This window comes from Sprattus sprattus (assembly GCF_963457725.1).
Source record: "Sprattus sprattus genome assembly, chromosome: 9".
In the NCBI taxonomy this organism is placed as follows: domain Eukaryota; kingdom Metazoa; phylum Chordata; class Actinopteri; order Clupeiformes; family Clupeidae; genus Sprattus; species Sprattus sprattus.
The window spans coordinates 2,417,739-2,433,031 of record NC_137928.1 but is presented as its reverse complement, the minus strand read 5'-3'; the positions used below and the strand labels follow the sequence as shown (position 1 = coordinate 2,433,031).

The window sequence follows — 15,293 nt, the reverse complement described above, 5'->3', positions numbered from 1 at the left end:
GAGACAAACATAGACAAAAAACTTTTAAAACTTCTTGTTCTAAATCTAATTTGGATGTGGAAGGTATGAGTCATCATCTTCTTCTTTTTGCATTTTTGTGTGCTGTTGTTGTGATCAAGAAAGTGAAATATCCCCCACTTTTTTCTGTGTAGAACCTAAACGCTGAGAATGGAAACAATATGGAATGCGTGATTGAGAAGGTCACAGGAACACTGACAAAATGTGGAAAGAATGCTTGCAATATTTTCATGTGAGTAAAAATGTTTTCTGTTAGTGAAAAAAAATTATTACTACATGGGGTATAAAACCAAAGTATCTTTCAAATCCACCTGTTCTACTGCAGTTGAATTTGGTTTGAACTGTTTATTGTTGTTATTATTGTTTCACTGTGGTTCGATTATATGTTTAATTTCCTTCACCAGTAACAGTCCAAGCAAGAGGGTAACCATGCCACAGAAAGCTGAAGAGAGACTTGCTGAACTGAATTAAAGCATGGCTGTGTTTGCCTTGTGTTTTTGCAGGGTTACGTGCACATATTGTGATAAAGAGTTTACACAGGATGACACCGCTAAAGTAGAATGTGGACACATGTTCCATCTATCATGTCTGAGGGACCACAGTGATACAAACTGCAGGAAATGCAAGAAAGAGATAAGCACTGACTACAAACAGTGTCGAGCTGTAGACAAGTAAGGAAACAATATTAACAATATAAAAGTGTCTTGGTAGCATATTAACATGATCGTTTAAGCCATGTTTTGTGTGTATGTGGGTTTTTAGGGAAACTTTTTTGAAAGTGAACCGATTTAGGAGAAAGTGCAACTCCTTCTTTGTGGAGTTCATGTGGAACTTTGTTCCCACCAAAGCGCAGCTGACCGACAAAATAGTGGAAAAGCTGATGAACTACGTGAGGGGCAGCCCATCTGCAGAAGGTATTATACATGCAGTAAACATGGAATGCACTATAGTAAATATTACTTAGGACTCTGACATACTGTGTTTGTGTAGTCACATTTCATACTTGAGAGGTGAAATACAATTTGTTTGGCTCATGTCTTAATTTGATGCATTAGTGTGAATTAGTTAGTTATTAAAATACACGTATGCACTAAGAGGCATTTTTCTTGAAGTATTCTGAGGAATATGTCCAGTTGGGGTGAAATGAAACAAGTTGAATTGTTTAATAACATCACACTGTTTGCCAATCAATACTATAATTATGTCAGTAGTAGTTGTATAAGGATGTGTCTGCTTTGTGTTATTTCCCTGTTGCTGAATAAGAGTGTAAATGTTATCCACAGCTAAAATATCAGAAAAGTCCACACTAGAGGGATATCTGAAGCCTGATCCAACCACTAACTCTCTCGTGCTGAAGATTTTACTTCGATGCGGGTAAAATCTTTTGATACTTATCAGAACTTTCATTATATCTGATTATTTTTATTGTCAATTTCATTGAAACCGTGTATAAAGTTAGATACAGAAGATGCAAATCTGCCTTTTGGTCAGAATAAATTGTACAGGATATTCTTCTGTCATAATTGTCAACTCTAAAAGATTGAAAGACTTCTCCAAATGATTGATTTGACAGAATGGAGGAGTCAGCTCCTCAGCTGCAGAGGTTCATGGAAGCGGCTTTAAGCTCCAGCAAGGACAACACCGAGGAGCTCTACTTCATGATGGTGCGCAGCATAGAGGTCAGTCACTCGTGCTTACCAGATACACATGCAGTGTCTGCTTCACCAAACTGGAAATTCTAACTCCTGTGTTCTCATTTAGGATCACATCCATTCATCAAACCAAGGGTGTCTTCTCCAGAAGGCACAGGAGTGTCTCAGCACCTGCATATTCACCACATCTGAGCCGGGAGTCATCACTGCTGAGGCCCTTCATATGATTGCAAAATTGAGATTCACTCTCTCAGTCGCCTCTGATATGATACACAGTGTATTAACAGAAGGTATGTCTTGTTGATTTTCTGTTCAGAAACATTGAGTTTGGCTGTTACAACTACAACTAATAATAATAATCATTATTAACATCATCATCATCACACAGATGAGCAAGTGACTGCTGCTGAGGGGAAGGTGCTGCTTCAAAGTTTGCAAACGCTCATATTAGCCTCAGGCAATCCATGGATACAGATCTACCTGCTGAGAAACTTGTGCAAAACATATGGATTCTACATCATTCACCAATTGCGTGACAAGTTTAAATGGGCAATACCTTCACAGGGAAGCTTCACAGACCAGGTAACATTCGCCGAAAATTCTCAATCTGTCTGTCAGAGGAAAAAAAATATTCTTGACCATTTATTCAGTGTTATGGTGTGGTGTGGGAATGGACGTTATCGACTTGCAGTGGCACTTGCTCTTGACTGCTTTGCCTCATAGCTTGCAAACTTTGCCTTTTTGCACAGAGCATCAAATGTCCCCTTTGCAGCCATGCTCACCTTTCTTGTCACCAAGGCTCTTATCATGTCAGTGATCAGTCTGGCTCTGTACTGGGTCCGGTTTCTGGTAACAGGACTGAAAATCGTCATCTGATGTTATGGTTATTTTATACCTGCAAGGATGGCTGCAATAGTAGTTATTATTTTCTACGTTAGCAGTCTGTAGTCAAACACCTTTGCAATGGTAACTTCGCTCCAACAGAGTGATTCAAAGTAGAACAGGGAGCCTCTGTGGCGTTTGAGTTAAGGTTACTGCAGCTAAATTAGCGTACTCCATCAAGTATTGACCTCCTACTCATGACGAACATAATTGACCACCTCAAATGAGTTAACATTGTTTTTTTGACTTCATTGTTTTACCTGTTCATATACACTGTGAATCATATTGATTGCTTTTTTATGAGCTTTGTTCATTTAGTTTATTGATTTTGTTTATTTACTTTGTTTTATTTAGTTGAATTCATAAATAAATGTAATACTACATGTAATTATGTCATGGGTGCATGGGCAACTAATTTGTTAGTATTATTGAAGAGTGCTGGTTCAATTACATGTATATATTAATACAGGACAATATAGGTATTAATTACAAGTGTATTAGCATATAACTGCAATTATGGGGAAATACATTATATACTATGTAGCCCAATTGTTAATGTGATATTTCTAGTGGTGGCACTATGCTACCCACCTCATCACATTGACTTCTTTGTCATTGCTAGTTCAGTTACAAGTAATAGTGAAGTTTTCTAATAATAATACTAGACTAGTCACACTTAATTGGTAGAAAGGCATTTCAGCCAGCCCACCATCAACCGCTGAGAACCTTGGATCTCGTTTTTTTTTTTATTGAAGTTTATCTCAAGTGTACCTGTAAGCATTAAAGCAAGCATCAGCCATAGCTAGTGCTTATTTTATAATGCAGGGCAGAGCCCACCAGTGAAAAGGGGGTTACAAATATATTTGTGAGTTTTCTCAACTTTTGCCGACTGTTGTTGACTTAACCAAGTTTAACCGTTTAGACAAGAGTTCTTCCAAATTGGATCTTCTTGTTCACTTGATTAAAATAAAACATCTTACAGCACCTTGGAGATCGGGCATGCTCAGTGTGGTATATTCACAACTGATTAAAAACCACTGACATAAATTACATGAAACATGATGGGACTTAAAATACATGTCGGGCCTGTGTAAAATACATGTCGGGCAGTGTCGGGCCTGGTTAGTATGGTGATGAGAGAATCCCTTGGAATACCAGGTGCTGTAAACTCATCTTAACTGGTAAACCTTAGTAAAGTCAACAACATAGTCCGTAAAAGTTGACAACTAAAACATTGCATCATGTTGCCTTGTTGTAATTTGAGTTCTCAACATTTTTATTTTGACAGTGGATAGTGTTGCAATGTACAAAATGTGTTCTTGTCCTCAGAAGCAGATGGATCCGTTTCATGTGTATGGGGACGCGTATGAACGCATCATGCTTGGAGTGTTACAAGATCCATCCCAGCAAATTACACAGGTGCTGTATTGGGCTATATTGCACTGGAGTTAGTGAGGTTGAGAATGTTTCTTTCTTTTATGTTTTTTAAGTGATAAATTCAAATGACTTAATAACCATTAGCAGTAACTGTCTCGACAGCATTTGAGATTTATGCTATGACTGTTTATAATCATGTAACATAAGCTGTTAATGCTCTCAAAATTCTAAGCAATGTCATGGGAATTTCTAAAACATTACCATGACACTGTCATGCCAGTTGACACTGGATATGGCATCTACCATCACATGTTTACGCCAAGGTTATGCCACTATGACATTTTAAGTATTACCCAAAATGTGGCTTAAGTTTATTTATTATTTCTGAAATGCTCCTACAAGCTCTCACATCACCATAACCTTACCTGAATGAACATTTGGATTTGGGAATCTTATATCTGGGACATGTCTGTTGTGTTCCATGCAGGATGTTGACAGGAGCTCAAAGGGCTTCCCTGTATGCATGGCACTAGCAGCTGTCAAACAGGCTGCGCAAAACAGAAAGTTCCCGGGCAGAGAAGGCTCACTGGTAAGTGTGATTTGATTCAAATTATTTCACCATTCATCCATTTTACCAGATAGGCAAACTAGAGAAGAACAAAACTGTCCATAGTTGTCATGGGATAGCTGCAGTAGGTAAGCTGTTTAATGACTTGTAGGACAACTATTCTTGATTGTGTTAAAAGACTGTTTTTCATACCATTGCATTTATATGGATAGCTAAGCAGCCAGCTAGTTTCCTCGCAAAGTAGCTTGTGCCACAAGCAGGGTTTTAACTGTGAATGAACCCTTGGTCCTCACTTTGTAGCTAGTGTCCATGGTAACATGGTCTGGATGCCATTGTTGATCTCAAAGGGTGCTGCCAGTCATCAAGTCATCAATGAGGCCAATCTAACAATGAAGTCCAATGACTGATGCCTATAATTCCAAATATATTTTCAAATGTTTTATGATATTTTGTGTGTGTGTGTGTGTGTGTGTGTGCGTGCGTGTGAGCGTTTGTGTGTGTGTGTGTGTGTGTGTGTGTGTGGGTGTGTGTTTTTCTAGATTGAAAAGATGAGGGTGAAGCCCAACTCAAACGTTAGATGGAGAGAACTTGTTGGAATCTGTGAGAAAATGACTAAGGGTTGTCTAGCAGAGCTGAACCCCAGTCTGTCTCAGATTGTGCTCCACACAGCTCTAGTGGTCCACCAGTCTCCAGCTCCTGAGGTCGAGCTCCTGTGGACCCTGTGCTTCAGTCCTGGAAAAGCCAAGGTTGCTTCTCTTGCCTCTAACCTATTGCCTAATCAGGTCACAAATGAAGAAAATTACAGACAAAATGATGTAATGAATGTGTTAATCAACCTGAAGTAATGGTGACTATTTTCAAAATCAACTGTTAATTCATCAGCAATAATTGTAAAATGATTTGGGCTCTTGAATTTAAATGAGCAATATTGTCTATTCATGCTTAACAATACACGAATAAAAAAGACACGATTATACTGGGCCTCGTTTCCCGAACGCTAAAAAGGACTTGACATCGGTCGTAAGAGTGATCCTACGTTGCAGAGCGGTTTCCCGACACCACACTTAGCTTAAGTTTATCTTTCGTTGAGAAGAATTCTACGTGTGGTCAGGACCAGTAGTTGTTTCACCTCCCTATTCCCATCAAAATAGAAATAAAGAATATTGAGTATTTGAAAATAAAGATTATACAAAATAATATGTTATTGAACTAAGGAGATGGCTTTTCTGACTGTGTAGTTAGGCTGCAATATTAGGAAATTGACATGTCATTGAGCCGGGCTGGAAATCAATCAAGAGGGTGGCACCCGCTAGCCTATATATATTTATTGAGGTATTGTTCTTATGTCGACACTTGTTATATTGGAACTTCATTCATGAGCCTATACATGGGTTTCTTGTATACAAACATTGAAGGCTGCGCGCGCAAATCCGCAGCAGAAAGCCATCTACCCTAATACAAATGAATACAGAAAGCCCAGTTTAAATGTATTGTTTATTACTTATTTAGCCTACCGCTCCCTATTCTGTTGCCATGAATGCTTGCACACACCCTCAACATATTCCCAAACGTAACCTTGTACATTGTTGAGCCTTTTTCTATATTTGATTTGATTTGATATTTAATTTTTCCTGGCAAACGGATGCTTCCTCCTAGGTATACTGAACATCTTACCAACTCTGTTAGAGCAGTTCACCACACAACAACTCGCTGTCATGTTGCCTTCCTCCACAGCTTTCTCATCCACTTCAACGTTATCTTGCTTCTTTCTGCCGCTAGATTGTGCACGCAACCAGTGATGACATAGCCGAGAAACCCATGTATACACAAGTGAGAAAATCGACACGTCTGACATCGATGAACAGGCGACCTCCACCCTAAGAGATACTTAAGAACTCGTGCACGTGGCGCTCGTGCACCTGACTTTAAGATGATGTTCGGGAAACACTTGTAAATAGAAAGTGTTACTGAGTCTACTATGTCGCCAAAAACCACGTAGGCCGTTAAAATACGTCGTTATCGGGAAACGAGGCCCTGATAAGTTTGAGTACTCTCTCACCTCTGTGGGTATTCTTTTTTAGGACTTCTTTTTTCCGACAATGCCAAGTTCAGCATATGATATGAAGAATTGGGGTTTGAAGGAAAAGCGTTGGCGTAAGTGCAGTATACTTGCTTTGAACATCTGTCTTTACAATAGACTTTCTGTTACACCTTAGGTGAAGTAAAAAACACTTCCTTCTATAAAGAATATTAACAGAGATGTTCCCCAACAGAGTGCCAGTGTGGTGAGGCTGTTTTAATTGGGGATGTAAGTTTCCAACAAAATCACATCAGTTCTCGCTCCCTTTTTAATGCATGTTTTATACCATAATGTTAATCTCTGGTCATCATTGTTAATAGTGTGGGAAACCCTGGGTAAAAGGAAACTGCATAAACTGTGGCCAAGATGTTGGTGGTGAGAGGCACACAGCAGTGGAGGGTTTCAAAAGCATCGAGTGAGTATTTTACAGCCAGGTGTTCCTGTTACTACTCTAAAATATAGTCTTGATCATTTTTGTTTTGTTTTCGTTTTGTGTGCAAACATTTCCATTTCACTTTTATATTTATGTAGTTCAGTTCTGTTCATAATAATAACCTTGTTACTGATACATTTTGTTATTTGCAAAACATTTTTAAAATAAGTGAGAAAACTTAAAACTTCACCAATATAACTATTTGTGACCTCCCAGGAATGCAGTGGGAAGTGGGAAAGGCCATAACCTCGGTGACCCCGGGAGTCGGAGAGGTCAGGAGGGAGAGCGCAATCTTTCTGGGGCTCCCCTGCTTCTGGTCCGAGCTCTCATTCACTCATCTTTGATCTGGGGCACAATGGACCATTCAAAGGTAATTTTGGTTATTAGGAATGAAGAGATTCAGTTATTATTGCAGTACAGAAAAGATTGTCTGGTCATCTAAAAGTGACAACATCTAATACTTGTCAACCAGGCCATAGCCCACTGGCGGCCTCACAGTCAGTGAAGTGTTATCATATACTTCACTTTCTTAATACCCATAGACAGCATACTGTCAAAAACATTCTTCTCTCTCTCTGTTTCTCTCAATCTCTCTTTATATTTCTCTCTCTCTCCCCCTCTCTATCAATCTCACTCTCTTTAGGAAATCAAAAGCATCGTACAGTTTCCATCCACCAATGTAATGGCGTACCTGTGTAATCACCTCCAGAAAGATATTGACTTGCTTGCCAGTGCTTTAGGCAAGAGTACTCAAGATGCTGAGATCACTGTCCACCTATTCCTGAAACACATCATGGAGATCAAATCAGGTACAATCATATTTCAGTTTGTTTTGATATTTGTATTCATGGGTGCATTGACCCTTGTGATTTTTGACCAATGCTGACATATAATTCAGAAGGAACATTTGAATTCAGACCTCATCAAAATGTTAAATCAGGGATGCAAACAGGCAAGGGCTGCCTTCAATTACAAGCTTGCAAAACCTTAACCATTTTCAGGGATGCAGACAGGCGACAACATTGACAGTACAATGAAAACCTATTTCATCACTATCTCTTGCTACACCTCTCCGCATAACCTGGTGCATCGCTCTCTCTCTCGATACAATTTTCCACATCATACTGTCTGTAAACACCTTCCCACGCCGTCAATTACAAGCTTGCAAAACCTTAACCAATGTCATTATGTGTGGAGAATTCAACACATCGTTGGCTTAAAGGCGCTCCATATGGTAACTACACACAGAATTCAGCACAGATTCAGAGGTGACTCTAAAGTAGCCTTAATTTGGCAGACGGGTCAAGACAGTAAACTTTAACCAAGTGATTTTTACGGGCATGTATTAAATTGCGTCAGTGAGAACATCAATACCAACAGCTAGTTATTGCAAGGAGACGTCAGAGAAATCAATGGAGACAGCGAGAACCATCCACAGAAATGCTGATGTTCAGTTAAAAAGGTTGTCCTTTGTTTATTGTCTAAAGAAATCCGTTGTCAAATATTTCTACCCTGTCTTCACTCTTAGTCCACAAAGGTCGACTCCTATCAGTGCAGTTGCAGTGGCTTCTTCATTTGAAGATGATAAACCATTTATTTAGTTTGGCAAACCTACAGTGTTTGACATATACTGACTGATAAAGATTGAAAAAGTGCTGTTCATGTTGTTACCTTGGCTGAGGAGGGCTGCTTCAGCATGTCTAACAATGTTGCAGATACAGACACCAGAATCTCGACCACAGAAACCGAAGAAAAGAGATTGAAATGGGAGGCATCCATTCATCGAAAGATTCAGCCTTTGTTTATGGTAAGAAGAAACAATATGTCATAGAAGTTTTGAAAGCCTTGATACATCTCCATTGCTGAGGTTCAGCTCTATGAAACTGTTATTCTTTTTGAAGGACTTTGAGGCCCGTTTCTCCAGTGTGCACAGTACCATTCTCAGAAAGGGAGGCATGGAGACACTAGCCCAGATAGTCTACAGCCGAGAGCCTGATCTAAAGGACCTGCCAACAACAGGCGTGTTTAACCTCCCCCTGATGTGGAAGTTTGAGGAGAGGATGACCATTCAGCTGCTCAGCCGCCTGATTGAGCAGAGAGATGAGAGGAGAAACCTGTCTGTGCTCACAGAGCTCTTGAAAAGTGTATGTTTTAGTTACAGGAAACTTTAATTAGTTTGTTGTAAAAGTACAAAAACATATTTGCAGTTATACCACCTTTTAAGTGCTAAAAGTAATTTAATCGAAAGGAAAGACTAGATTATCTTTTGATCACAAAAATCTCCAGTGTTGAATCCCAATGGTTTGTCATGATGTCAGCGATTGCCATGTCTTTTAACAGTCTGTCCACATACGGTACATTAAACATCTGCCACAAGTTCTGAACCTGCAGCACACAATTATGCATCACTTTCAAAATGTGGATCTGCAGTGCTACGAGGATGTGCCAATTGGGACCTTCATTAAAGAGAATATTAGAGGTGAGAGACATGTCATTATTTTGATTAGGGCATGTCACTGCCAGAGACAACAACAGATACACCTCCAGATGCACCTCCTGAAGGAGTTCACATGCATCAGGTCAATTCAGGACCCCAAATAGTCTGTGAGCGCCCCAGCCACAACCACTGGCACACTTTTTAAGCATTCACAAACTATTTCTTTTTTCACCTTGAGTGACAAGTCCTCGAAAACCAAAATCCAGCAGAAGTGTTGTGTTTGATTTAGCTACAAATCCTATAACACCTATCTCCACTGGTCTTGTGTGTTCTTTAGTGTTGCACCGATACCGATACCAGTATCGGATAGGGCCCCGATACAGCACTAAAATGGTGGTATCGGTATCGGCGAGTACCAACAAATAGTGCAGATACTTTTTTTTTTTTTTTTTTTTTTTTTTTTGATTTTTTTTTTTTTTTTTTTTTTTTTATCAATGGTTTGGTCCACAAACAAAACAAACACACAAAGAAACAATACAGGGAAAGAAAAAAAAAAAAGAACTGACCAAACTTTAACTCTATTGTGTTCAAAATCAGAAAAGCCACTGTGCTGCTCAGTAAGGTAAACCATCAATTATAGAGGACTAGTCCTCAGTTATGTCTGAAGTGCTGAAACTGCCTTTCTTACTGTTACACTAGTATTAGACATGGGACCAAACCATTGATAAAAAAAAAAAAAATATTTAAAACAAATATTTTTCAAATTTCAAACAGAGTGGTATCGGTATGGTATCGGTATCGGCCGATACTGCACAGCCAGGTATCGGTATCGGTATCGGAGCCAAAAAATGGCATCGGTGCAACACTAGTGTTCTTGTTAAAATTTTTAAAATAAACTTAAAGTAAACAATGCAAATACAACTTTATGTGTTGGTGCTACTATTATTCAAGCAGCATTACCGAAGTTGGACAGATTTGCTTTGAAATGTCAACTTCAGCGACATGTTTTGACTTTTACTTCTAGGCAAGCAGTAACACACTTCCACTATGACAGTCTACATCAAGAGTGAATTAGGCATAATCACAGTTCCACTATAACACTCTACAGCAAGAGTTAATAAGAAAAAATCTAATATTGTTTGAACAGTTGTTTCAAAAATATAATGTAAAAATGCTTGTATGCACTATATGCTAACATGTGATTTAGTAATCATTGCAAAAAAATATATATTCCATGTTTACCTGACATTTGTTTTGCATAGAAATGGTTTTGATGTGGTTGAGGGTACAATTTCATACATGTTGGTCTTCATCAATATCTTGCAGATGATGAAGTCCATGTTTTCAACGAAAATGTTGAAACTCTGAAAACCATCTGGGCCCATTTGACTGCAATCCAATGTAAGTCATCATCACGTCTCATCTAAAAAGTCAGATCTTTGAGTACAGAAATGGCTGGTGGATATGCAGTCATTTCCACAAAAATTCACAATATTGGCGTAGACATAGTGGGTTTAGTGAGAGCTGTGAATGATTCGAGGAGTGAACTATATACAGTAGCTCAACCAAAAGAGCCAATAGGATAATTCACCGGTGCTTTTAAAGGGCTCATTATTGTTGTTGTTTACGCATTAGTAAATATGACTGATGGGAATCTGCTGTATGTGTGAACTAAGTCTCTTCTTGCCTCTCAGCCACTTTCGTTCACTATAGGCCATAAACCATAGTATTGAATACCTTAAAATAGGATTCAATCCGGCACCTCTATGGCATAATATTGCATTTGTTCTCTAGCTAGAGGCCATAAGCCACAGTATTGAAAAGGGTTAGGGTTAGGGTTAGGGTTAGGACCTTATATAGGACTCAATCCAGCACCTCTATACCATAGTATTGCATTATTTTTTTTCAGACGTCAAGATTCCTAAAGAGTTGACGGACAAAAGAGAAATAGACTTGAGGATACTCGACCTCTTGCCTAGGAAAGATTCAGTCATGTACACCTTGACAGACTACCTTGTCAGAATGCAGAATGACTGTATAAACTGTGCCAATCCCGGAGAGAACAGGTAAGAGTTTGACGGCTCATTCTCCACCGTACTTGACTTCACTAAATCTGTGTCGGTTCAGAGTGGTGTGCTGATATGCTTCATTAGCAGAAAAGCTTTTTCCTGTTTTGAACACTTTTGAATTATGTGCTAAATATCCTTTGCTGTTTGATTTTATACAAGACGTGTCAGCACCAGTGAAATCAGGCCTTCCCATGTCATTGACTGCACCCCTGAGCAAGACTTCTTGACCATTGCCATGTCCAACATTGACCATGTGCTGTGCGAGGATGGAACAGAAAGCACTAACTACAACTTTAAGAGCCTGGAGAGGCAGATAGTCGACCGGTTCTTCACAGAGAAACCCATCATCAACGTCACAGTGAGTCTTTCTGAGCAGTTCACAGCATGTCATCAGCACATATCCACAATTATTTCTGTTTTTGGACCTAGAACTATCCTGTATAATGTTTCAGACAATTCCCTTGTTTGAGGACAACACCAGAACAACCCTCCGGACTTTCTTCAGCACAGTGAAGGAACAGCTGGTATGGACAACTGCTCCTTCAGAACACGTTCCCTTTGGAAACCGTTTTTAAAGATTTTATATTTCCTAATCTACCTGATGCTACCCTTGTCCTCAGGAGCCTTTGAACACCAATGACCGGAACTGCATCTTGAATGACTTCAGGTTCCTGAATGAGATCTCGGCTGCCCTCTCTACACTGAGAATTGCCATTGGGTTTATGCAGCTGTCATTCCCCCCTGCAGAGGAGTACCTTGTGCACTACCTGAGTAAAGAGCTCAGGCTCGAGGATAGAACACATACCTTGAGCTTGCCGGTAAACCTCTCCACCCATTGAGTTTCTCAGGTTTCAATAAACATCTCACTGTTCACTGTGGGAGAAAGCAGCTATAGACTTACATGCAAAACTCAAAATGTATTTATTTTTTGTAGTATTTTTATTAGTAGTATTATTATCTTTCTATAATGACTATATATATACTTTGTGTGTGTGTGTGTGTGTGTGTGTGTGTGTGTGTGTGTGTGTGTGTGTGTGTATATATGTATTTGTGTGTGTGTTTTTACCAGCTAGCTTGTTTGAGTGATAATAAGCCATAGACCTGACTGGGAACTCATAATAATTTCTTAAATCAAACTCCATGCATAGCCTTTTTAACTGTGTTGCAGTAAACATATTATGACATCACTCCTTCTCTAATTTGAATGTGTGACATGTTTCTTAAGGTTTGTATCTGACTGGAGAGTTTTTGCATGGGGTTTACAGGTGCTGAGAGCCAGCAGGGTGAAGCACATCCAGTCTCTCTGGGAGGTGTTGTCTCTGAGGCAGTCCTCCCTGCTCATTGAGATGAATCAGGTACTCCCAGACACAGACCCCTCAGCTGTCCTCTTCAATACTGGTATAAGAAGAGAATGAGAATGCCAGGGCAGCTGGCTATGCCAATATTGTTCAGGATGCTTGAAGAACAGCTTACTTGCTTTCCATGTGAAACACACGTACATTTATATTTTGTTTGTTAAGTAAATGTCCGTGCTGATGAGATAAAACTGTAAAATGTCAAATGAATCAATTGATCAAACAAGACATTAGGGGCCTGATTTACTAATATGCGACCGCTGCTTAATCTGCGTTCGCACATTAACGCACGGTGTTTTTGCGCATTTTCCGTGGTATTTATCAAGCCAGATCTGCGCTGGGCAAACTGTGCTTACTCCGCCCTTTAAAGAGCCTGATTTACTAACATTGATTTGCGAACGCATCTTAATCTGCGCCTTTGCCAGGCGCACATTAACGCACAGTGTTTCCCCGCATTTTCCGCGATATATATCAAGCCAGATACGCGCTGGGCAATCATTATTTAGCGCACCGTTAAAAGACTGGAGAACTTGCCAGCAAGTTACTGCCACCATGGAGATTCGAGGAAGAAAAAACTAAGGTTCAGCGAATAGATATAGCGAGATAGATATATTGGTTCACGTTCGCTCAATCACTGAACCTGATTCAATGGGTTATATTGTTGTTTTGCCCGCCATCACCTACAGCGAGATGTTTAAAAGAACACGATTATAAATAATATGCTGTTGGTGGCATTAATGCATAAACTGTCTATTATAACAATATAGATGTGTACATGGCGAGATTAATACGTTCTACAAGGGACATGGGTTCACTACAATATATCCCCACTGAAACAAATACATTTACCAAGTAGCCAGGCCTCTCCAAAATCACTGTTGCTCAATCATGGATAGATGGAACTATTCCGGAAGATAAAACTGTCATGGACAGACCACTACCACGTAGCATCACATAGGGTTCGATGTCGTCTCTGATCTGGTTCAGTAATTGAAGTATTGCGTGGCTGGTTAACCTGTACTGTCTAATGATTTGTGGATCGCTTAACTGAAAAAGTGTTATACGAGTTGAAAAAAATATTTCTGCGCTGTCTCTGTCTATGTCTTCGCCTTGCTGCTGCCATATCAACGTTTTCAGACTCAGTGGAAATGCGCTTCCTGGTTAAGACGTGCTTTTATGAGGCGGAGAATTAGCCCGCAAATCAGAGACGTGCGCTTGCCAGGCAGTTTAGTAAATACCACGCAATACATCATTAGGCGCACTCCTCCCATTAAATAGCGCTTCACGCCTACGTTACCACCCACGTTTCCGAACCATCCCACCTGTTTGCAGGTACACACCCTCAAAGCGTTAATATGCGACTCTACTCAAATGCGCCCCCTTAGTAATTACCGTTTTATGTTTACGACCGCTATTTTACGCCAGAATTGGGCGCAATCCTGTTAGTAAATCAGGCCCTAGGAGCTCAGTCAGGTTCAGTGTTTTTGTCTTTTTTCAGAATCCGTTCTTTATGATCGAGAGAGGTTTTCATGAGTCGTTTTCTGAGGAGCAGAAGAAGGAAATCACCCCCAAACTGGCCGACCTCACCAAACTAGACCTCTTTGTGACAGAGCTGCACTACGTCATCATGAACATTCATTTGAATGACATCAAGCACACCTGGAGGTCTGTGTTATTTTATCTGTTTATTCTTCAGCACATCATTATTTACTGCAGTTCAACTATAATGCACTTTCCTTTGTCAATTTCAGTGTCCAAATGACGTGTGAAGCCTTTGCGGAAAGGGGTGAGATTGACGAGAGAGTATTGGAGAGTGTGGAATCTCTGCCGCAGATGGAGATGAAGAACAGCATTGCTCTTTGGAAAATGGCTGTTCAGAGGAAGAGGAGCTTGGCAGGATGATACCTACACAGACAAGCCTCATTACATATCTACCTCGCTTTTTGTTTCATTTAACCTTTTAAATCATGAGTATATATTACAGCTATCCATTAACAATAAGTGCTATAACAGGTGGACTCTTTAGTTCAGTTTAACTTCTTTGTTACTGATATCTTTGCAAACTGATTTGAAAGAAAGAGTTATTTGAGTGTTTGTTAGTTAACATTTGTGTGGGTTTTCAAATCAATTTCTTTGTCAACCTGACTTCACTTCATGCAGTACACACATTTGACGTAAAAACTAGATGTGTGTTGAAGGTTCAACAGTTCAGATACATTGGTGATTGTATCATTGAAGTATACTATATGATCTTACATATTCTGCTTAGCGTTTTCTCAGGTGAAGTTTGTTTTTGTTTCCTATTTCGGCCTCCAGCTTTGTTCTTTTCCTCACTTTTTCCTGAAATTTTACCACTGGAAGCCCAGGTATCCAACAGCAAAGAGGGTCAGGTATCCTACATCAAAGAGGATGGTCAGGTATC

At 39.7% G+C, this 15,293-nt stretch overlaps 1 protein-coding gene and 1 long non-coding RNA gene across 2 annotated transcripts in view; both read left to right on the top strand.

The window, feature by feature from the left end:
• Positions 1-14,773, top strand: part of LOC308369965 (E3 ubiquitin-protein ligase rnf213-alpha-like) — a gene marked incomplete at both ends in the record, with an annotated part of 57,740 nt that extends 42,967 nt beyond the window's left edge. Inside the window, 23 exons of the mRNA XM_080844526.1 lie at positions 153-250; positions 522-689; positions 781-932; positions 1,302-1,392; positions 1,592-1,697; positions 1,780-1,960; positions 2,059-2,202; positions 5,128-5,243; positions 6,579-6,651; positions 6,771-6,805; positions 6,898-6,992; positions 7,227-7,380; positions 7,654-7,819; positions 8,726-8,817; positions 8,912-9,154; positions 9,351-9,489; positions 11,357-11,513; positions 11,676-11,874; positions 11,969-12,040; positions 12,137-12,334; positions 12,782-12,871; positions 14,370-14,536; positions 14,623-14,773. Of these exons, the coding sequence (XP_080700652.1) occupies positions 153-250; positions 522-689; positions 781-932; positions 1,302-1,392; positions 1,592-1,697; positions 1,780-1,960; positions 2,059-2,202; positions 5,128-5,243; positions 6,579-6,651; positions 6,771-6,805; positions 6,898-6,992; positions 7,227-7,380; positions 7,654-7,819; positions 8,726-8,817; positions 8,912-9,154; positions 9,351-9,489; positions 11,357-11,513; positions 11,676-11,874; positions 11,969-12,040; positions 12,137-12,334; positions 12,782-12,871; positions 14,370-14,536; positions 14,623-14,773 (3,087 nt within the window). The remainder of the gene's footprint in view (positions 1-152; positions 251-521; positions 690-780; positions 933-1,301; positions 1,393-1,591; positions 1,698-1,779; positions 1,961-2,058; positions 2,203-5,127; positions 5,244-6,578; positions 6,652-6,770; positions 6,806-6,897; positions 6,993-7,226; positions 7,381-7,653; positions 7,820-8,725; positions 8,818-8,911; positions 9,155-9,350; positions 9,490-11,356; positions 11,514-11,675; positions 11,875-11,968; positions 12,041-12,136; positions 12,335-12,781; positions 12,872-14,369; positions 14,537-14,622) is intronic.
• LOC308370558 lies at positions 2,213-4,437 on the top strand. The gene is made up of 3 exons (XR_013968782.1): positions 2,213-2,252; positions 3,882-3,971; positions 4,417-4,437. It is a non-coding gene; the product is annotated as an uncharacterized lncRNA (long non-coding RNA).
• Positions 14,774-15,293: the final 520 nt, after the last annotated feature.